This window comes from Canis lupus, chromosome 27, assembly GCF_048164855.1.
Source record: "Canis lupus baileyi chromosome 27, mCanLup2.hap1, whole genome shotgun sequence".
NCBI lineage: Eukaryota > Metazoa > Chordata > Mammalia > Carnivora > Canidae > Canis > Canis lupus.
Window position 1 is genome coordinate 22,901,090 of NC_132864.1, and position 23,088 is coordinate 22,924,177.

The following is a 23,088-nucleotide window of genomic DNA, read 5'->3' on the forward strand; positions in this document are numbered from 1 at the left end:
ACTTTCCTCCAAATATGTACTTCTGAAAGGCTTAGTTGTGTTGCCGATTTACAAAGTCTTTTGGGGGGTGGGGTCAGAGGGAGAAGGAGAAAGAGAATCTTTTTTTTCTTAAAGATGTTATTTATTTATTTATTTATTTATTTATTTATTTATTTATTGAGAGTGTGGGTGGGGGAGAGGCAGGAGGAGAGGGAGAGAGAGAATTTCAAGGAGACTCGCTGCTGAGCACAGAGCCCCACACAGGGCAGGGGCCTGATCTCAGGACCCATGAGATCATAATCTGAGCCAAAGTAATGAGTCAGACACCTAACCGACTGAGCCACTCAGATGCCTCAGGACAGAGATAATCTTTTTTTTTAAGATTTTATTTATTTATTTGAAAGAGAGCATACAAGACTGGGTTGAGGAGGAGCAGAGAGAGAGCAGGAGAAGCAGACTCCCCACTGAGCAGGGAGCCTGATGTGGGACTGGATCCTGGGACGCTGGGATCACGACCTGAGCCACAGGCAGACGCTTAACCAACTTAGCCACCCAGGCACCCCAGACAGAGAGAATCTTAAGCAAGCTCCACACCCAGCCTTCCCCAGGGCTCAGTCTCATAACCCTGAGATCATGACCTGAACTGAAATCAAGAGTCAGACACTTAGCCAACTGAGCCATCTAGGCACCCTGTGATTTGTCTAAGCATAATCTGCCATCCTTCTATCAACTTCTGTACAACATCTTGTTGGTATTTTAATTGGAATGGTATTAAACCTATAAATTTACATGTGGAAAATTTTGTCATTATTGCTATATTTGGCCTTCCCACCCAGAAGAACCTTGATGTCACTTTCCATTTATTCACACCTTTTTTTCTTTTCTTTTTTCTATTTGTGGCTTATAATTTTTATATCTGTTGAAGTCTGTATCTAGCACTGTGCTAATAACCAATGACTTCCTCTGATGTCTCTCTCTCTCTCTCTTTCGTTTTGGACAGTGTCATTTTTCCTTATCAATTCTCCAATTTTTTTTTTCAATTCTCCAACACCAACTCTCTGTCCAACAATTCAATTCTTTTTTAAAAAAGATTTTGGGACGCCTGGGTGGCTCAGAGGTTGGGCGTCTGCCTTCAGCTCAGGGCATGATCCTGGAGACCTGGGATTGAGTCCTGCATCGGGCTCCCTGCATGGAGCCTGCTTCTCCCTCTGCCTGTGTCTCTGCCTCTCTCTCTGTGTGTCTCTCATGAATAAATAAAATATTCTTTAAAAATAAAGATTTTATTTCTTTATTTGAGAGAGAGAGAGAGCGCACGCACAAGTACAGGGAGAGACAAAGGGAGAGGGAAAGGGACAAGCAGGGTCCCTGCTGAGTGCAGAGCCTGATCCCAAGATCATGACTTGACCAAAGTCAGATGCTTACCTGATTGAGCCACCCAGGCACCCCAATTCAATTCTTCTGATGCTACCCAGAGTTAGTGCAGTACCCTACAGGTTAAGGACTCAATCCTGCAAGATATCCTTACTTCAGCCAAGGGCCACAAATGGAGTTCCCATTGTACCCACAGTTGTTTTCTGGCTGACTACAAATTTGGGTTTTCCAGCAGATCTAATGTTTATGTACCCCCAAAATTCATATGTTGAAATCTGCCTGCCCCCAAGTCTGTTAGATTGGGAGTATTGAGGGGACACCTGGGTGGCTTAGCAGTTTAGCACCTGCCATTGGCCCAGGGCATGATCCTGGAGTCCTGGGATTGAGTCCCGTGTCAGGCTCCCTGTATGGAAACTGTTTCTCCCTCTGCCTGTGTCTCTGCCTCCCTCTGTATGTGTGTGTATGTGTGTGTGTGTGTGTGTGTGTGTGTGTGTGTGTCATGAATAAATAAAATCTTTAAAAAGTATTGGGGAAGTATTAGGCCATAAGAGTAGAACTCTTATGAATAGAAATAGAGCTCTTATAAAAAAGAGACCTCAGAGGGCAGCCCAGGTGGCTCAGTGGTTTAGCGTTGCCTTCAGCCCAGGGTGTAGTCCTGGAGACCTGGGATAGAGTCCCACGTCAGGCTCCCTGCATGGAATGGAGCCTGCCTCTTCCTGTGTCTGTGCCTCTCTCTTTCTCTCTCTCTCTCTCTCTCTCTCTGTCTCTCAGGAATAAATAAATTAAATCTTAAAAAAAAGAGAGAGAGAGAGACCTCAGAAAGCTCCCCTGCTCCTTCTGTCATGTGAGGACACAGAGAGAAGACAGCCAGGTATAAACCAGGAAGTGGACCCTGCCTTAATCTTTGCAGGGGCTACTTGTCAGAACCCAACCATGTCAGCATCCTGATCTCGGACCTCCAGAACTGTGGAAAGGAATTTTGGTTGTTTACAAACCACCTGATCTATGGTGTTCTGTTATAGCAGCCCAAGCAGACTCAAACAGGAGTCCTGAGAATGGAGATGGTTTTTAGAGCCAGAAAACAGGGACTATGAGAAGTGGCCAAAAGTGAGGCCTGGACACTCCTTCTTCAGAGATAGAGGAGAAGAGGTGGAACAAGCAGATGAAGTTAAGGAGGAGGACCCAGGGAGATAGGAGAACTGTGAGAGTCCTGGGTGTCCTGGAACCCCAGCAAAGAATGAGTTTCAGAAGGGAAGAAAGCAAATTGTGACAAGCGTATCAATGAAAGTCACTGGATTGAGCACACAGCAGTCATTGGTCACCTTGATAAGCTGTTTTGGTGCTCTGAATTGAGAAGACAATGGATAATGGGCTGTGTCTCTGTCCTTTCGGGCTGCTATATCAAAATACCACTGACTGGGTGGCTTATAAACAACCAAAATTCATTTCTCATAGTTCTGAATCACAGATATTGAGATAGTGGTCCTCTCCTTTATCAACAGTTTCACTTTCCCCAGTTCCAGCTTCAGTCTCGAAGCAGATGATCCTCCTTCTGACTATCCTCGGAAGGTCAATAGTAACCTAATATTATGTCACAATGCCTGCTATTCACCTCACTTAATCTCATCACATAGGCATTTTCTCATCTCATATCATCACAAGAAGGGGGAGTTCAGTACAATAAGATATTTTGAGAGAGAGATCATATTCACACGACTTTTACAACAGTTCTGTAATTGTTCTACAGTCATAATTGTTCTATCATAAATTATTAATTGTTAATTACTGATTGTTAGTATAGTTACTGTTGTTAATCTCATACTGTGCCTGATTCATAAACTTTACCATAGGTATCTCTGTATGGGAAAACCAGTATATATCTAGGATTCTGTATTACCTGTGGTTTCAGACATCCATTGGGCATCTTGGGACACATCCTCCACGGATAAGGGGGGCATTAACCATATAGACAACTCTTTGGAGGAAAGCTGAATGGGGTGATAGCTGGAGGACAGTGTATAGTTAAGGAAAGCATTTTTTAAAATGCTTTTTATTTATTATTTATTTTATTTATTTATTTATTTATTTATTCATGAGAGACACAGAGAGGCAGAGACATAGAGGAAGAGGCAGGCTCCTCCCAGGGAGCCTGATGTGGGACTTGATCCCAAGACCGGGACCACGCCCTGAACCAAAGGCAGACGCTCAACCGCTGAGCCACCCAGGCATCCCAGGAAAGCATTTGTTAAAGATGAAGAGCATGGCAAGATGTTTGTACGCTAATGGGAATAATCCAGTAGATGGGGGAAATTAATGATGCAGGATTTGGCATACTGGCAATCACAGAAGTGAGAGGAGATGGACTCAGGGCCAAGGAAGATGGCCTTAGGTAGGAGAACTCATGGTTCATGCCTGGTACCTGGAGAGGAGGCTGTGTGCATATACATGTGCGTGGGTGGGTAGCGGTGGTGGTAGGAATGTAAGGAAGCTTATTAAAAGAATGAAGCAAATTTATATGTCGTGACATGGAAAACTCAGAATCATCCCATTTTGGTAAAAAGAAAGAAAAAAAACTGTTTTATGCATTTAAAAAATCTAATTTTAACAGTTGTTATCTTTGAGTTGTAAGATTACCAGGAACGTTCTTTTCCAGATTCTAAATTGCTGCAGTGTTTGACTTTTATACAATGAGTACCTATTACTTCTGAAAGTAGAATAAAACAGATTATTTTTAACTTTGAAGGGTGTTCATCAGAACAAAACGTTGTTAGAATACTGAAGAATTGGAAACAACCCAAGTGTCCAATGATAAGGGATTGTTTCAAAAAGTTATGGATGGAAAATAGTTACGGATGGACTATTAAGAAGCTATTGAAAAATTATGTGGGAGGCGCCTGGGTGGCTCAGTCAGTTAAGTGTTTCCCTTTGGCTCAGGTCATGATCCTGGGATCCTGGGGTGAAGCACCGTGTCTGGCTCCCTGCTCAGTGGGGAGTCTGCTTCTCCCTCTCCCTCTGCCCCTTCCCCCCTTGTGTGTGCTCTCTCTCTCAAATAAGTAAATAAAATCTTAAAAAAAAGAAAAATTATGTTGCAGAAGGCTTTTAAGGACATGTAGGGATCCCTGGGTGGCGCAGCGGATTAGCGCCTGCCTTTGGCCCAGGGCGTGATCCTGGAGACCCGGGATCGAATCCCACATCGGGCTCTCGGTGCATGGAGCCTGCTTCTCCCTCTGCCTGTGTCTCTGCCTCTCTCTCTCTCTCTCTCTCTCTGTGACTATCATAAATAAATTTAAAAAAAAAAGGACATGTAAAAGCATGTAACAAAAATAATTACAGTGTGATAGATATCATATGAATATTGATACATATACATATGCATAGAAAAATGATGGTGTTACAATGGTCCTTTCTATACAGTTAATAGTTATAATTTAATTCTTAGTGTTCTTCTGTATCTTTTACTTTGCCCATTTATTATTTTTATAATTTTTAACAAAAAATGGAAAGAAAACTGGTTAAAAATTCTATATTTCACACCTGTGATGGCTGTGACATTGAGACTGAGAACAGTCTGAGTGCAGCTAGCTGCACTAATTAATTATTGTACTTTATAGCTTGGTGGTAAAAGGCCGTAAATCTAGGATTCCTAATTTATATGAACTCCTATAGAAAATAGTCATAGTCACAGAAGCTCTGCCAGAACAACCAGGCACCTCTGCTTAATGAAATACAGATCTTCTTTGACTTTTGATGGGTTTGATTCCATTAAACCCATCATAAGTTGAAAATATACTAAGTCAGAAATGTATTTAATATGCCTAACCTACTGAAAATCATAGCTTGGCCTCGCCTATCTTAAAAGTACTCAGAACACTTACATTAGCTTATCGTTGGGTAAAATCATCTAACACAAACCCTATTTTATAATAAAGTGTTGACTAGCTCATGTAATTTATTGAACACTGTACTGAAAGTGAGAGGCAGAATGGCTGTAAATGTATCAGATTTTTACCCTTGCGATTGCATGGCTGACTGTGAGCTGTGGCTGGCTGCCACTGCCCAGCAGCACAAGAGTATATAGTACCACATATTGCCAGCCCAGGAAAAGATCCAAAATCAAAATTCAAAGTTGGTTTCAACTGAATGTGTATCACTTTTGCACCACCATAAAATAGACTAGAAGATTAGAAGAAATAGATTTTTATGTCCAGCTTTAAGCTCTGGCTTTGAGATCCCCAGATGTCAAGTTTGGGGGCACCTAAAATTCTTCTTTCTTTCTTTCTTTCTTTCTATGATAGTCACAGAGAGAGAGAGAGAGAGAGGCAGAGACATAGGCAGAGGGAGAAGCAGGCTCCACGCACTGGGAGCCCGACGTGGGATTCGATCCCGGGTCTCCAGGATCGCACCCTGGGCCAAAGGCAGGCGCCAAACTGCTGCGCCACCCAGGGATCCCAAATTCTACTTTTCTGAGACAGGACATCCTTCCCTGCCCTGGAGAGAACTGGAGCTTTGCAAACTGATGTCTAAAATGGAGTAAACAAGAGACTGAGGCAAAGGAGCAACAAATACTTCCTCAGTGGTGATCTGGCTGCCTCATTGGTCCCCCTGCCCTGGTCTTCTCAGTGACCCTCTGATCACGTGTGCCCCCACCTACAGCCTTTCAGGGCCAATGGTGGCCTCAGGACAGAGTCCATATATCTTAGCGAGGCTTACAAGACCTTGAAGGTCTGGCTGTTGCCTCCCCACCCAATTCTAGCTTCATTTCTCCCACTCCCCTAGATCACTTCTCTGTAGCCAAGTTGGCCTTCCTTCAGCTGTCAACCTCCTTCAAGCCTTGAGAACTTTGTGCTATTCCTTTCACCTGAGAATCTTCTGCCTATCCCCTTCTGCAAGATCCTGTTCCTTTAGATTGCTCCCCAAATGTGACTTCCAAGGAAAGCCAGCCTAGGGCACTGCCCTCATTAACAGCTCTTATACTGGCCTACATTCTCTATCATTGGATTTGTCACAACTGTAATCACATCATCATATGCATCTTGTTCAGTCCCCACCTCCTCCACATACAAAATGTAAACATCATTACAATGGAGCTATATCTCACTTACTTCCTTTCATGACCCTAGTGCCTAGATGGGAACCTTGTACAACTAGGTGCTCAATAGGTATCTGCTGAAAAAAAAACAAAAACAAAAAACAAGTGACTAAGAGGTAGGGCAGGAACTCCCAATGTCTATCCTCTAAGTGGCCAAAGCACTTAGACAGGAAAAATTAAATAAGTAATGGAGCATCTCTTGGGCAGGTGCTAGGGATACACATCTCTGTACCTTGCACCTACCTTAGGGCCTGGCCCATGTTAAAAGCTCAGAGAATTGCTAGCTGAATAAGCATTACCTCTTCCATCTTCACGTACTCCTCCCTCCATGGTGATCTCATCCAGTATCATGGCTTCAAATGTCACTTATAAGCTGATGACTCCCCAGATTATAGCACTAGCCTGGACCTCGTCCCAGAACTCATATATCCAACTACTTATTTGATACCTCCACTTGGAATGTTTCTAATAGGCATCTTAAAGTTAAAATGGCCAAAACAACTTTTTATTTCTGTTTTGGCCAGCCTTCCCCAGCCCAACCTATTCTTCTCATTGTTCAGGCCACAAGTTTTGAAGTCATGCTCGACAACTCTCTTCTCTCACACCTTTCACACAATTAATAAACAAATCTGTCAGCTCCACCCTCAGAATATATCTAATATCCAACCACCTCTCTTCCTACCTCTGCCTGGTTCAAGCCATCTGATGCAATAGCCTCTACCTGGCCTCTCTGCCTCCAATGGCTTCTCCATACTCTATCCTCCACCCAGTAGTCAGGTCATCAAATCTTGGCTCAAATGTCACCTCCTCAGACAGTCCTTCCCAGAAATCTCTATTTAGAACAATACTCATCCTATCACCATGGGTTCTCTTTTTCTATTTTATTTTTATCCATTGCACTTATCAGAGTATGACATATTTTTGCTTATTTATTATCTTTATTCTCCTGTTAGAATGTAGGTTCCATGAAGAAGGCATTTTGCTCATTTTGTTCTCTTGTACATTCCTTTTTAAAAATGTATTTTATTAGAGAGAGAGAACACACATGTGTGCATAAGCATGAGCAGGATTGAGGGGGGGGAGTGGCAGAAGCAAAGGAAGAGAAAGACTCTTAAGCAGGTGCCACACCCAGCATGGAGCCTGATTTGGAGGCTCCATTTAGTGACCCTGAGATCATGACCTGAGCTGAAATCAAGAGTCAGATACTTGGGCAGCCCTGGTGGCGCAGCGGTTTGGCGCCGCCTGCGGCCCGGGGTGTGATCCTGGAGGCCCAGGATAGAGTCCCACGTCGGGCTCCTTGCATGGAGCCTGCTTCTCCCTCTGCCTGTGTCTCTGCGCCTCTCTGTGTCTCTCATGAATAAATGAATAAAATCTTTAAAAAAAAAAAAAAGAGAGAGTCAGATACTTAACTGATTGGGCCACCCAGGCAACCCTCTTGTACATTCCTACTAGAGTTCCGGTCACCAATTACTATATATACTATATCACACCAACAAGCAGTTCTCTGAACACCAGCTGGGTGTCCTACAATTCAATTAAATTCTGAAACTATCTACTGGAAGATAGCATTAGAATCCACAGGTTAAGGGCTTGGTCCTGTAAGACTGCCCCACCCATCCCACAGCAGAAGCCAGTCACAAGCCCACGTTACCTGTGCTACTACTACTTCATCATTGTCTTCTCTCTCTCTCTCTTTTTTTTTTTTGTTACCTGTGCTTCTAACTAACTGGCTATAAATCAGAGGTTTCCATGACCCTCTCCTTGGGTTTGATTAATTTGCTACAGCAACTCACAGAACTCAGAAAAACATTTATGGAATCACCAGTTTATTAGGAAAGGATATAACTCAGGTACAGCCAGATGAAAGAGACACAAAGGGCAAAGTATGAAGAGAGGGGTCAGAGCTTCCATGCCCTTTCCCAGCATGCCAGCCTTTCTGCATCTCCACATGTTCACCAACCCAGAAGCTCTCCAAACCCTCTCTTTTTAGTTTTTAGGAGGCCTCAAAATGTAGGAATGATTGATTAAATCATTGGCATTATTGAACTCAACCTCCAGCCCCTCATCCCTCCCTTGGAGGTCAGAGGTTGGGCTGAAAGTTCCAACCCTCTAATGGTTGGCTCAACTGGCAATCAACTCCTATCCTTAGGTACTTTCCAAAAGTCACTTTATTAACATAAACCTTAACATAAATGTAGTAGAGAAGGACCTGTTATGATATAAGACACCCAATTCACCCATTTTACCCATTTGAGGAACTGAAACTAAAGACCAAATGTTATGACAAAAGATGCTGCCCTGAGACACAAACATTTACAAATAAAATGATACAATAGCTGAGATGTACTTAAAGAGAAAAAAGAGATGTTGCCATTTTCAGGTAATTCCAAGTTTTAGGGAGCTCTGAGCCAGGAACCTGGATGAAGATCAGATATATCTATTTCTCATTATAAGTCACAATATCATAAACCTTCACCCAGAACAATGACGGACGCCTAGTTTTCTCTCAAAAATCAGCAGTCAGGGATCCCTGGGTGGCGCAGCGGTTTGGCGCCTGCCTTTGGCCCAGGGCGCGATCCTGGAGACCTGGGATCGAATCCCATGTCGGGCTCCCGGTGCATGGAGCCTGCTTCTCCCTCTGCCTGTGTCTCTGCCTCTCTCTCTCTCTGTGACTATCATAAATAAAAAAATAAAAATAAAATATTAAAAAAAATCAGCAGTCAGGAAGTTCCAAATGAACTCTTTGTTCTAGAGAGTCGAGTTTTCTCCCTGTCAATGAAAAAGAATGCAGATGCCAGAAATCAAATACCCACTACTTGTCCTTCTGTCTGGGCCTTAAAATAATTGAGATTTAACTGGGGGGCACTTTTGCATATAATTAAAGAGTGACACTGAAGTCACTGGCGAGTCAGAGGGGGCTGTTCTCTCCCAGAGCAAATATAGGTCCTACTTCTTACTACATGCTGGAGGGAACCTGTTCTGTAATTATTGGATGTCCCATCCTTTCATCCATAGTAGGCCTTCCTGCTTTGTGGTCTTTTCATGGGGCTGTGACGTGGCATTTGTGACACTTGGACTCAGTCTAGATTGTTTACAGAAGTAGTTCTCAATTGGGGCCATTTTACCCTTCAGAGGACATTTGGTGCTGTCTGCAGACATTTTAGGTTGACAGTTGAGAATGAAATGCAATTGGCGTCTAGTAGGTAGAGACTGTAGATGCTGAGAACATCCTTCAATGCACAGAATAGCCCCCCCAACAAAAAACTTTCTGGTCCAAAATGTTAGTGCCAAGGTGGAAAAATCCTGGTTTAGTGTAACATTAATAATAATTGGTAGCTGGCATCATTGACTTTTGCTATGTGCCAACTCTTGCAGTATATACTTTACAAGCACCATCTCAATTTCCAAATTGTCCCCGAGAAATGAGGGCTATTACAATCCCCATTTTACAAATAAGAAAACTGAGGCTCAGAGAGGTGGGTTCAATTATCTATGGTTACACATCTTAGTAGGGATAGAGTCAGGATGCATACCCAAGTCCACCTGGCCTCAAAGTCTGTACTTTTAGCCTCTGCTCTGTGTTGGAAGTTGCTCTGCCCACCAGTTGGAAGTTGAGGGGGTGTAACTAGGCCTCTCTGGGTGTGCCTAAATTTATCTGCTGCCTCCATGGACAGGAGGCTGAGCGGTGAGCCTTCAGAGGGGTCTGTCCACTCAGTCAAGGCTTGGCTATTGGCCAGAGAGGAGATTTTTCTTCCCTGAGTTGTCCTAGCCTGTCTGGTCTCATGCTCTCTGCACTGCAGTACAGTACTTGGCTCTAAGGCTCAGGTTCCCCTGCCAGCCCCAGGCTGGTGCCAGCCCTTCTCCATGGGGAGGAAGCTTCTGGATTCAGACTCAGGCCTTATGCACTCTTCCATGGAGCCCATCCTTTCTGGGCAGCAGTCCTTGAATCAATTATGGGAGCTTCAAGGTCACATCTCACATATCCTTTCAGGTAAGGGAGACTAGGGCTGCTAGGTTGGTGACAGAACTGGTCCAAGAAAGGGCTGGAGATCCCAGAAAAGCCTTGAAAAGTGATTGGTGGACAGGGCTGGGAACAGTGTAATCTTAGACCAGTGGCAAGTAAAGGTGGAGCAGGCTGTGGTCTTTCTAGCCTGTTTGTAGGAGGGTGGAGCTCCAAGCTCTGCAAGGAATCCCTCCGCCTGTTTATGAACAATCTCAACGGGCTTTCTGAAGGCTCTGGGAAAGTGTAGTGGCTTAAATACAAAGGTAGTTTGTCCAGGGAAGATCAAGACGGTCAAGGACCGGTTTAGGGTCAAGTGTGAGAGGAAGCAATATTGAATTTGTTTGAAATATCCATCCATCCATTCATCCAACATATTTGTAGGGAGCTTCTGCCAGGAGCCAGGGATACTTACAGTTTCCAGGAACATGCATCATCTGTCTTTGTCTGGGGAAACGGGCAGTTCAGAGGTTCCATCTACTTTATGTGACTGCGGAGTCAGCCCAGCTTTGTCATTTCTGAACAGTATAACTTTAGGCAAGGGACTTCACATCTCTGAACCTTATTTTCCTCATCTGTGTAATGGAGAGAACAGCAGTTCTTGATATCCACCCCATAGAATTGCGAGAAGTCAATGAGGCAATGAGACAATGTGTCCCAAATGCCTGGTATATAATAAGTTCTCAATACATAACAGCAATAGTTACAATCTTTTTGGACCTTGGTTAGGTCTTTAGATGCATTATTTAATATAATCCATTCCACCATCTTATGATGAAGGTATTATCTCCATTTAAAAGTCAGGAACCGGGATCCCTGGGTGGCGCAGCGGTTTGGCGCCTGCCTTTGGCCCAGGGCGCGATCCTGGAGACCCGGGATCGAATCCCACGTTGGGCTTCTGGTGCATGGAGCCTGCTTCTCCCTCTGCCTATGTCTCTGCCTCTCTCCTCTCTCTCTGTGTGTGACTATCATAAATAAAAATTAAAAAAAAAAAGTCAGGAACCTGGGGCACCTGGGTGGCTCAATTGAGCATCCAACTCTTATGTCAGCCTAGGTCATGAAATTGAGCCCCTCTCGACCACACAGGGTCCGTGCTTGGTGAGGAGTCTGTGCCTCTTCTTCTCTCTCTCCTTCTGCCCCTCCCCCAGCACACATGCTCTCTAAAATAAATGGATGAATCTTAAAAAAAAAAAAAGAAAGAAAATGCATATTTTTCAGGCTTAGAAGATTTTTCAAGCAAATTTAGTAGCTTGAGTGGAATAAAGTGAGTTGCCCAGATACATGAGGCTATGGAACTCCAGGTGGGCCAATTCAAGTGGGCTTGGGCTCTTCATTCCAGGAGTTTGGGTTATTCTAGGGCAATTGTTCTTTATGTATGTTGAGTTAAAGTCCTTTGTACATCTGATGGAAGCTATAGATCCTCTCCTTGGAAAAATGCCTGTGAGCCAACACACATTTTATGCATAATTCTAGGGGGCTTGTAAAACTCATCCATGGACCCCCTTAAAAAACCCTCCTCTTAGGGTGGCATTTCCCAAATTGCGGACCATATCACTAATGGTCTCCAAGATTGGTTTAGCAATATGAGGACAAAATGTTTTATATTCTAATATATCTATTCATGTTTTATAATTACCTTCCATTTATGATAAATGAGACTGGCTTCTCATTTATGCATTTGCCTTTTTTTTTTTTTTTTTAGATTTTATTTATTTATTCATGAGAGACACAGAGAGAGAGTCAGAGACATGGGCAGAGGGAGAAGCAGGCTCCTCACGGGGAGACTGATGCTGGACTCAGTGCCCATACATTTGCCTTTTTAAAAAATACTTATTTTTGGGTGCCTGGGTGGCTCAGTGGTTGAGCGTCTGTCTTTGGCTCAGAGCGTGATCCCAGAGTCCTGGGATAGAGTCCTCTATTGGGCTCCTTGCATGGAGCCTGCTTCTCGTCCTTCTGCCTGTGTCTCTGCCTCTCTTTCTCTGTGTCTCTCATGAATAAACAAATAAAATATTTTAAAAATATATACTTATTTTTTAAAAATAGAGTGTAATTAAAGAAAAACATTGAATAGTAGTAGAGGTAGGGTGCCGGTATAGCAAAAATCATGAAGATGATTTAGGAAACTTCTCGGGGGTTTCTACTTGGTGAAGTCATACTGCATTTGGTCCAGTGTCATCTGAGCTTCCAGAGGACCCTGAAAATGACCTATTCTGGGGTTTTCTAAATCTGATTAGATGGTTCTCATCAACCAAGAATGAGGTTGAGTCCCCAGTTTCTCCCCTTCCCAGGGAAATCCCCTGGTGTCTATGATGAGTTGTCCCCTCCTTGCTGCCAATCAGAACTACACCAGATATTGTCTTTCTACAGCTTGAAGTGTAGGCATTTTGGTGCTATATCCATTCATTTATTCAGCATTCATTCAGCAAACATTATGTGCCAATTAGCAAGCACAGACCACACTCTATTTCACTCCTAGAAAGTATAAAATCCCTGGCACCTGACGATAAGCCAGTCTGTCTAATGTGATAGAGTACCAGATTTGGAGTCAGACCAGGCTCCATAACTAACTCGCTGTGTATTCATGAGGTCCTTTTCCTTCTGTAGTGTTATTTTACTGATAACATTTCCATCACTATTTTCCCCCCAATAGCAAATACTTATTTTTCCATACAAATTCTTCAATTCTCCCAGCATCAACTGGGTGTCCAACAATTCTTTTTTTTTTTAAGATTTTATTTATTTTATTTATTCATAGAGACACGGGGGGGGGGGGCAGAGGCACAGGCAGAAGCAGGCTCCATGCAGGGAGCATGACGTGGGACTCGATCCAGGGTCCCCAGGATCAAACCCCGGGCTGCAGGCAGTGCTAAACCGCTGTGCCATCAGGGCTGCCCGGGTGTCCAACAATTCAATTCAATGCTATCACTGATTCCCAGCATTAGCACAGACCCCAGTGGCTATGGGCTCAGTCTCATAAGATTGCCTCCACTTTAGGACCACCTGGGTGGCACAGCGGGTTGAGTTGCCAGCTCTTGTTTTTGGCTCAGGTTGTGATCGTGGGGTTGTGAGATCAAGCCCCATGTTAGGCTCTAAACTCAGAGTGGCATCTGCTTGGGATTCTCTCTGCCCCTCCCCCCATAAATAAATATATATATTCTAAAGACTGCCCCCACTTCAGATGTCCCTGCAAATGAGGTTCCCAGGCTGCCTTCACTTTGCCCAGCTGACTAAAAATTTGAGGGTTCCCATGTTGGCCTCCTGAGGTTTGATAATTGTATAGAACAACTCACAGAATTCAAGAAATACTCTACTTACAATTATAGATTTATTATAAAGGACAACTGAGGAACAGCCAAATGGAAGAGATGCAAAAGGGGGTGGTGGTACAGAGTTCCCACTCCCTCCCACCACCACCAGGGGTGCCACCCTCACAACACTTCATGGTTTGGGAGTTTTTATGGCGATCTCATTACATAGGCATGGCCACTGGAGATTGGATTTAATCTCCAGTCCTTCTCACCTCCCAAAAGGTGAGGAGGTAGGGAGGGTCAAGGAGGGAGAGATGTCTGGGAAAGGGAGTGGAAAGTTTTAAACTTCTAATCACAAGGTTGGTTCCTCTGGTGACTAGCTACCTAGATATGTCAAGCTATCCAGCCCCCCTCCCGCAAAACAGTCACCTCATTGGCATAAACTGTGGTATCAGTGGTTAATAGAAGCTCATTATGAATAACAAAAGATGCTCTTATCACTCAGAAAATTCCAAGGCTATTTAGAACTCTGTGTCAGGAAACTCTAGACAAAGATCAAATGTATATGTATATATATATATATATATATATATATATATATATATATATGTATAATATATTTTTTTATACTAGATCTTCTCTGAGTATGTCTTCTGGTTGCGAAAAGAGAGTATTCAGCTGGATGAGAGTACCATAGGCCATATCTAGACTACACTGTATTTTATTTTAAATATTTTATTCATTTCACTAAGAGAGAGAGCAGAAGCAGGAGGTAGTGGCAAAGGGAGAGGGAGAGCAGGCTCCCCACCGAGTAGGGAGCCCTGATCCAGAATCAGGACCCGAGCCAAAGGCAGATGCCCAACTGACTGAGCTACCCAGGCACTCTGCACTGTATTTTTAAAAATCAATTTATGACTAACATTTAAAAGTGCTATTTCTCTCAAAAAGAATCCAGATGTCTCATCCCTCTTGAAAATCAGAAGATTTAGCAACATTGGCTCAGCATTCCCAAATGGCAACATCTGCATGGCACCTTTAAAGGGGCTTTTCTAGTGCACCTGGGTTGCACAGTCGGTTAAGTGTCCAACTCTTGGTTTTGGCTCAGGTGGTGATCTCAGGGTACTGGTATCAAGCCCTGTGTCAGGCTCAGTGTGGAGTCTGCTTGAGATTCTCTTCTCTCCCTCTGCCCCTCCCCCTGCTCATGCTCTCTCTCAAAATAAAAAAAATAAAATCTTAAATTTTAAAAAAATTTTTATTTTTTTAAAGATTTTATTTATTTGAGAGAGCATGAGTAGGGGGAGAGGAGCAGAGGGAAAAGGAGAGACAGTCCCAAGCGGACTCTGCACAAGCACAGAGATCTCATGATTGTAGCCGAAACCGAGTCCATATTTAACCGACCACACCACCCGGAATCCCAACATCATCCCATTTCAAACTCCTTTTCTCCAAAGTTATAAATAAGAAAAAGGCAGACTGTCAACTTAGCTAAATATGTTAATACTGAAGTTAAGAGGATGGATTTTAGGGGCACTTGGATGATTCAGTTGGTTAAGCATCTGCCTTTGGCTCAGGTCATGATCCTTTTTTTTTTTTTTAAGATTTTATTTATTTATTCATGAGAATACACAGAGAGGAGAGAGAGAGAGAGAGAGGCAGAGACACAGGCAGAGGGAGAAGCAGGCTCCATGCAGGGAGCCTGACATGGGACTCGATCCCAGGTCTCCAGGATCACGCCCTGGGCTGAAGGCGGTGCTAAACCGCTGAGCCACCCGGGCTCCCCCCCCCCCTTTTTTTTTAAGATTTTATTCAGGTCATGATCCTGGAGTCCCATGATTGAGCCTAAGTTGGGCTCACTGCTCAGCGGGAAGTCTGCCTCTCCTTCTTCCTCTGGCCTTACCCTCTTCTTATGCTCTCACATGCGCTCTCTCTCAAATGAATTTTAAAAAACGGATTTTTAAATCATCCAGACCTGGAACTTATTATTTATTAACAATGTAACTGGGATCCCTGGGTGGCGCAGCGGTTTGGCGCCTGCCTTTGGCCCAGGGCGCGATCCTGGAGACCCGGGATCGAATCCCACATCAGGCTCCCGGTGCATGGAGCCTGCTTCTCCCTCTGCCTGTGTCTCTGCCTCTCTCTCTCTCTCTGTGACTATCATAAATAAATAAAAATTTAAAAAAAAAATTTAAAAAACAAAAACAAAAAAAAAAAAAACAATGTAACTTTGAGGGGCACCTGGGTGGCTCAGCGGTTGAGCTTCTGCCTTCGACTCAGGGCGTGACCCTGGGGTCCCCGGTCAAGTCCCAAATTGGGCGCCCTGCAGGGAGCCTGCTTCTCCCTTTGCCTGTGTCTCTGCCTCTCTCTCTGTGTCTCTCATGAATAAATAAATAAAATCTTAAAAAAAAAAAACAATGTGACCTTGAGAAAGTCAATTTCCTAATCTGTTAAATGGGGATATAAGACCTGGTAATTTTTTTTATTTATGATAGTCACACAGAGAGAGAGAGAGGCAGAGACACAGGCAGAGGGAGAAGCAGGCTCCATGCACCGGGAGCCCGACGTGGGATTCAATCCCGGGTCTCCAGGATCACGCCCTGGGCCAAAGGCAGGCGCCAAACCGCTGCGCCACCCAGGGATCCCAAGACCTGGTAATTTTAATTCAATGCATAATACAGATTCAATGCAGACACTGAATTAGATGTTGAAAGTCGCAGTAGTGAACAAGATAGGGACAGAGAGACAATAACCAAGCAAATAAATATATGAGAGAATTCTTCTGAAGGAATAAATGAAGCAAGTACAGTGGAAATATAAATGTTGCAGAAAGTCACTGAAGGATGGCGGTAGTGACAAATAGAAATGGGAGGTCAGGGAAGGTGGCATTTGAGCTGAAATCTAAATAAGCACACAGCTATGCCAAAAGGAAGACGGGAGGAAAGCGTCCCAGGCCCAGCTGTTGTGAGGAGTAACTGAGTGAATAAAAGCACTTGGTGGTAAACAACCACTCAATAAACAGCTGCTATTCTTTTTTTTTTTAAAGATTTTTTATTTATTTATTCATGATAGTCACAGAGAGAGAGAGAGGCAGAGACACAGGCAGAGGGAGAAGCAGGCTCCATGCACCGGGAGCCCGATGTGGGATTCGATCCCGGGTCTCCAGGATCGCGCCCTGGGCCAAAGGCAGGCGCCAAACCGCTGCGCCACCCAGGGATCCCTACAGCTGCTATTCTTATTAAGGCATATACTTTCTTCATTCCTTCTGTTCAAACAAGGAGAAGCTGGGCAAGCCATAGATCTATTTATTCATGAGAGACACAGAGAGAGAGAGAAAGAGAGAGAGAGAGGCAGAGACACAGGCAGAGGGAGAAGTAGGCTCTATGCAGGGAGCCCGATGTGGGACTTGATCCTGGAACTCCGGGATCACGCCCTGAGCCAAAGGCAGTCGCTCAATCGCTGAGCTACCCAGGCATCCCAATTATATATATATATATAATTGAATATATATATATATATAATTGAAAAAAATATATATGAAAAGTAAATGTAGGGGCATCTGGGTAGCTCAGTCAGTTGAGCGTCTGACTCAGTTTTGGCTCAGGTCAACATCTCAGGGTTATGAGATAGAGATTTCCTCTTCCTCCCTGCCCCCATCCCTCCTACTTCAGAACCCTGGGCTCTTTCTCTCTCAAATAAATACATCTTTTCTGAAAAAAGTAAATATATAAATATATTCATGAAAAGTAAAGGCCCCCAAGAAAAATTCAGGCTCTGGCCTTGTAAGGAGATTCCACAGCTCTGAATCATACACCCAAGTCAGGTAGAAGCACTAACCCAGCCTCACCCCTGTCACCAACCCAAGTTCTTCCTCCATACATCATACAGAACTGTTTTAACTCCTGAAACTTGTAATCCCTGCACTGGAAACCTGGAACTGGGAAAAGCTTCTTCATTTTATTTAATTGATGTGCATATGTTGTACCCGAGGTTCTTCTTATTATTCCCTTCTGTTTCTCTTTGGAGTTGTGTGCCTGTCTGGTCCCATCGTTGTAAGGAGCTCTGGGTTAATGAGAGTAAGTGGTCAAGAAGGAAAATGCAGAAAAGTAAACAGAAGGCTTCTATTTGCATGATGAATTTGGTAGTTTGCTATTAAAGTGCAAACATACATTATAGGCATTTTAGAGTTGGTCAAAATCTTGCTGTGACTCTTAGGACAGTTCCATAAGCTGATAGTTTTCCATAAAATGCATTGAGCACTTAACTACATGTCACACATTGCGCTGAGGAACTTCAAAAGCATCTGTTCCCTTCATATCCCCTTCACGGATAAGTAAACTGAGATTCAAAGTGCTATGCTAGTAAATGACACTGCTGGGATTTAAATCCTGTTCTGACCCTGCTCCCCAACTTTCCAAGACCTAGCTTTTTAAAAGATTTTATTTATTCATGAGAGACACACAGAGAGAGGCAGAGACATGGGCAGAGGGAGAAGCAGGCTCCTCACGGGGAGACTGATGCTGGACCCAATCCCGGGGCCCCAGGATCACACCCTGAGCCAAAGGCAGACGCTCAACCAAGAGCTACCGAGGGGTCCCCAAGACCTAGTTTTTTTAACTGCTTAGTGGTAAGTCTCCTAAAGCTAGAGGAAAATACTTCTGAGGGATGCCTTTCTATCCATTAGGGTACTTCCACCCTAGAGATAAATCCCCAACCAAGAAACTCCCACATTGGAAAGACTGCCTCATCGTGCAGCAAGAAGCCCCACCCTGGACACATACACACACACCCGGGATCAGAACTCCCAAATCCACCCAGATGTAACCCTGGCCCCTTAAAGAAGTCTTAGTTGCCCAGCAGGGTAAGGACAAGCCCCCCCACTCCATTCCCTCCCCACAAGAAGACCGGCTACATAATTTGCGGGACCCAATGCAAAATGAAAATGTGGGGTCTTTTGTTTAAAAAAAAAAATTAAGAATTTCAAGAATGAGAGTGCTGAGCATTAAACCAAGCCCTGGGGCCCCTCTTCTACGAAGGCCCTGGTCACTCGACGATAAGGCCGGCCCTGCTTCAGAGATAACCCTTCCAGGGAAGCGATTGGCTACCTCAGTCAGAATCCCTAAATCCTTTGGACCCGGGGTGCAGGTGGGGAGTACGTAGAGCACCCAACTCCCCAATATATTCGAGAACACACCCTGGGATAACTTTCGAAAATTGGGGAGGCACTTCTCTTGGCGTGGGCACAAAGTAGCCTCCAACCCCTCCAGTCTCTGGGTGGTCCTCGCGACCCCGCCCAGCTCCACCTTCGGGGTATGTGGGCCTCACCGCGTGCTGCCCATTGCCGGGGCAACCGACGCCGCGAGAAATGCATTGTGGTCTGCAACAAAATGCAGGAGAAAGATCCTGAGGGAGCCATTGAGTCCATGGACCAATGGGAGAGTCGTGGGGGCTGCGTCAAGCCAATGGGGACATGCCGCGGGGGGCGGGGTTGGCAGGAGCAGGGCGGGGCCTAGGCACTAGGCGGCGGCGGCTGGCGTGGGGCTCCTTAGATGCGCCACGGCTTCGGTAGCGACCGTAGCTTCAGCCGGGTCTGAGCGTCGCCAGCCCCTCCCCCAGGAGACCGTTGCAGTTGGCCGCCCCGTGCTCCTCGGTGAGAGACTCGGGGGCTGCGGGGGCCCTCGCTGCCTGGTTACTTCCCCCGCTGGACTTGTCCCGCCGTTCGGTCCGCGCGGCCCGCGCTTTCTGAGAAGTGGGGCGGGGGGCGGGAGGAGCGGGAGGAGCGGGCTGGGGGAGCTGGCACCTTGCGGGCGCAGCTTACACCACAACTCCTCACACCTTGCCCGGGCCTCGCCCCCCAGGTAACCATGTGCGACCGAAAGGCGGTGATCAAAAACGCCGATATGTCGGAGGAGATGCAACAGGACTCGGTGGAGTGTGCGACTCAGGCGTTGGAGAAATATAACATAGAGAAGGACATTGCGGCCCATATTAAGAAGGTGAGAACAGGGCGAGGGTGGGGGGGCTCGGGCCGTTTGCGCACAGCCGGGGCGAGTCACAACTTAGCCCTTCTTTCCGATCCTGCGTCCCCAGAGCGTTTGGCAGACATCCTTGGAAGCACGCAGGGCAGCTCTCGTGTAGAGGTTTCCAGAAAGGACGCAGATGAATTTTGCGCTCCTGATGAGAAGACCAGACCCTCTGCGCCTGAAGTTTTTTTATTACCTAGCTCCGCAGGGGGAAAGCGCCACCTAGCAACGGTTTCTAGGATCAGGGAGCAGCGGTTCCCCCTTCTTCTGCATGATTCCTGCGCGGAGGATCCATCTGGGTGTTGGGGGTGGGGGTGGGGGCTGCGTAGGTGTTTCCAGCCGGGCCAGAGAGAGATCTTGCCAGCCTTCGTTAGTCGGCAGTTGAGGGAAAGTGGGTGGTAGTGGTGGTTAGGGGGCTGGGGTGAGGGCTTGGTAAATGGCAGTCTGTAGAAAGCTGGCAGGACTGCCAATTTCTCCGAGCTGTGTTTTCTGGAAGGGAAGGAAGCTGGCAGCCTAAGCCGTGGGAGGGTTCCCAGTTGAGAATGGGGAGATGAGACTTCAGATGGAACAGAAACACCTTTTTTGACAAATGCAGCAGTGGGTTTCTCTAGCTTGTAAGAATGTTATTCCAATTCCAGTAGATGTAAAAGATGTTCGCGCTGCATACAATATGAGAGCTGACTTTTGTGTAACTCCTCACAGAGAATTTTAAGAATTACATGAAGATTAGCTTTAGCCCCTGCCCTAGTCACCTAGTGAAGAAATTATCACAGGTGTTCTAGTTCTCAGAGTGCCTTTGGCTGAGGAAATAGGGAAAGTTCCTGCAATTTGCTATGCTTGTGTACCAGGTGATAGATTAGCACCATTAGGTTAGATGTGGAAGAGAGGGCTATTGAAATTATAATTAAGGATAGAATCTGACCTGGTGGCTCTCAGATTCTGCTTCTAGCATTCTTTTTGTAGGAACAGTGGATTCCAGGGTATCTTGTGCCGTTTAAATTTTGATCCACAGTGGTTTAGATGCTGATTGAGGCTTTGCCCTTTTGTTTTTAGTGATATTGGCATGCAGTTAAGGAATGGGGTATTTTGGGCTAAATATTTACCATTTGGATTTTGTGGTGTGCGACCTACAGTAGGATAATTTTCTGTTTACACATAATGTGATAAACTAAACCTATTATCACCTACTGTCAATTATTGAGCTACCATAGGAGCTATGAAGGTGAAATTACCATGTTAACAAAGTGCCCTGTCTTTGAGGCTGCCCTTTCTGCCTTTTACCTCCCCAGCCCCCATTCTCAGCTTAGCTCAGACTGCAAGTATGTGTGCATTAATGCACTATGTAGGCGACTTGGAGCTGGGGAACATTCTTTCATGCTAAGAATTTGCAGATGCTAACGTTCCTCCTTTCTTACCCCTACAGGCTCTGCTTATCTAGGAGGCAAACTCTGACCTCTGGTTTAGCACTGAAATTCTAGTATTCTCTTTTTCTTTCCCCTTCTCTCCCCCAACCAGGAGTTTGACAAGAAGTACAACCCCACCTGGCACTGCATCGTGGGGAGGAACTTCGGTAGTTATGTGACACATGAAACCAAACACTTCATCTACTTCTACCTGGGCCAAGTGGCCATTCTTCTGTTCAAATCTGGTTAAAAGCATGGACTGTGTCACACACCCAGTGATCCATCCAAAACCAAGGACTGCAGCCTAAATTCCAAATACCAGAGACTGAAATCTTCAGCCTTGCCTAGGGGAACACCTCGATCTTTGAACCTTTATTGTGTTGTTTTGTACAGGGCATTCTCTGTACGAATTTGTTGTGGTTATAAAACAATTAGAAAAACAGCTTACATTTGTATTTATTTTCTATTCCATACCTCTGCCCCATGTTTTTTCTCCTCAAAATCCATTCCTTTCCAAATAAATCTGTTGGAGAAGTGTGTGTTAGTTACGATTTGTTCACATCTAGGGTTGAAAATGGCCTATCACTTGATCTTGAGCAGGTTACTGGGTTTCAGGCCTTGCAGTGTGAGTTTCCGTGGGATATAATAGACTAGCCTATTCATAGTGCTCTTGAGTCCTTAATCTCCCCTCCTGCAGCTGTCCGTGCATGGAAGCATACTGCTTAGAAGTGCATGTTGAGAAATGCATGGCAGAGAAACCTTTGGATTAAATCTTATTACTAATCTGATAAATACTATCCTTAAGTGCTTGTTTTGTTAAAAGATGCTGTAGAATGTTCTGGACTTTTGGGCCTCAGGTAGTACTGATGAATATGTAGAACTTTATGAAAGCTTTTTATGGCTATAAAATAAGCCAAAACAAAGTTGAGCTAATGAGAAGTTTGCTGGGCTCTAGGTTGTTTGCACCTGCCCCCTTTTCCTGCTTTTCCCAAAAGGACAAAGATTAAAAGTGGTCTTAAAAGGGAAAATGAAAGTTTTTGAGCAGCAGCCCTCCATGTGATTCCAATAAAGTCTTTGCAGGAATTTAAACGTGTAAGCCTGCTGTGCCGTGCTTTAACTAGCTGTGCTTAGAAACACCCATTAACAATGAAGTGTGAATTGAACCTTTCATTAAAAGACCCAATTAAAGCTGTGGATAAGTAATCTTCGTTAAAGGTTTCCTGCTATCAATTTTAAGAAGACTTAAGTCTTCTCTATGAAGAAAAGCAAATATAGCAGACTTGGCTTTTGTAGGCATAAAGGAAACCTGCCAGAGGCTGAAACAACCCACACTTCTCTTGGGAAGTTGTAAGGAAAGCCCTGGCTTTCTAGTTCTAGGTTTTCAGTGTTCACGTGAGATAAGGCTTTTTGTTTCAAACTTTGGATCTGTGAGATGCAATCAGGATTTCTGAGCAGCCAAACTGCTACACAGAAGGGGAGGATGAAATGACTCCCATCTTAAGAACAGCGTTAGGTTGTAACATCTTGGGGAGATTATAATTACCAGGTTTGGGATATTAGGAATTGTAGTGAAGTTGAGCTAGGTTAGGACTGGGAAAGTTTCAGGGTAGAAAGGCAAAAATGTCTTCTTGTTTATTGTGGCAGTTAAAAATGAGAGAAAAATTCGCCCCCTGCTTTTTGTAGGAGAGGATGAAGTTCTGTGGAATAGAAATAAAACTGAGGTGATTTAGGTTTCTATTTATATAAACAGACTAAAGATGTTCCCAAAATTCATTTCTAACTCCTTTCCCTCTTTAGTGACCTGGCTGTATTTCTATTTGAAGTCCCCAAAGCTGTATCATTCTTGTTCGATTAGTCCTATTTTCAAATAGTCTTCTGGCAATAGACCCTAGAATTGATTTAAGTCTACAGGTGGCTGGACATTGCGGGGTTAAATTTGATCAGGCCTATATCTACTGCCTGGAAGTGGCAGCTTTTAATA

General features: G+C 44.6%; 1 protein-coding gene and 1 long non-coding RNA gene across 4 annotated transcripts in view; one reads left to right on the top strand and one right to left on the bottom strand.

Annotated features, from left to right (window-relative positions):
- DYNLL1 (dynein light chain LC8-type 1) overlaps window positions 1-21,644 on the top strand; it is a 32,199-nt gene extending 10,555 nt beyond the window's left edge. For 2 of the 3 annotated variants that reach the window (XM_072802814.1, XM_072802813.1), the window contains 2 exons: window positions 19,540-19,677; window positions 21,220-21,644. In XM_072802814.1, the coding sequence (XP_072658915.1) occupies window positions 19,546-19,677; window positions 21,220-21,357 (270 nt within the window). In that variant the 5' untranslated portion in view covers window positions 19,540-19,545 and the 3' untranslated portion in view covers window positions 21,358-21,644. Of the gene's footprint in view, window positions 1-19,171; window positions 19,332-19,539; window positions 19,678-21,219 lie in introns of those variants that run through there. The other variant, XM_072802812.1, reaches the window with a different exon arrangement.
- On the bottom strand, window positions 7,182-19,075 carry LOC140619436 (uncharacterized). The gene is made up of 3 exons (XR_012019342.1): window positions 18,876-19,075; window positions 10,855-11,014; window positions 7,182-7,811 (listed from the first exon to the last, which is right to left on the bottom strand). It is a non-coding gene; the product is annotated as an uncharacterized lncRNA (long non-coding RNA).
- Window positions 21,645-23,088: the final 1,444 nt, after the last annotated feature.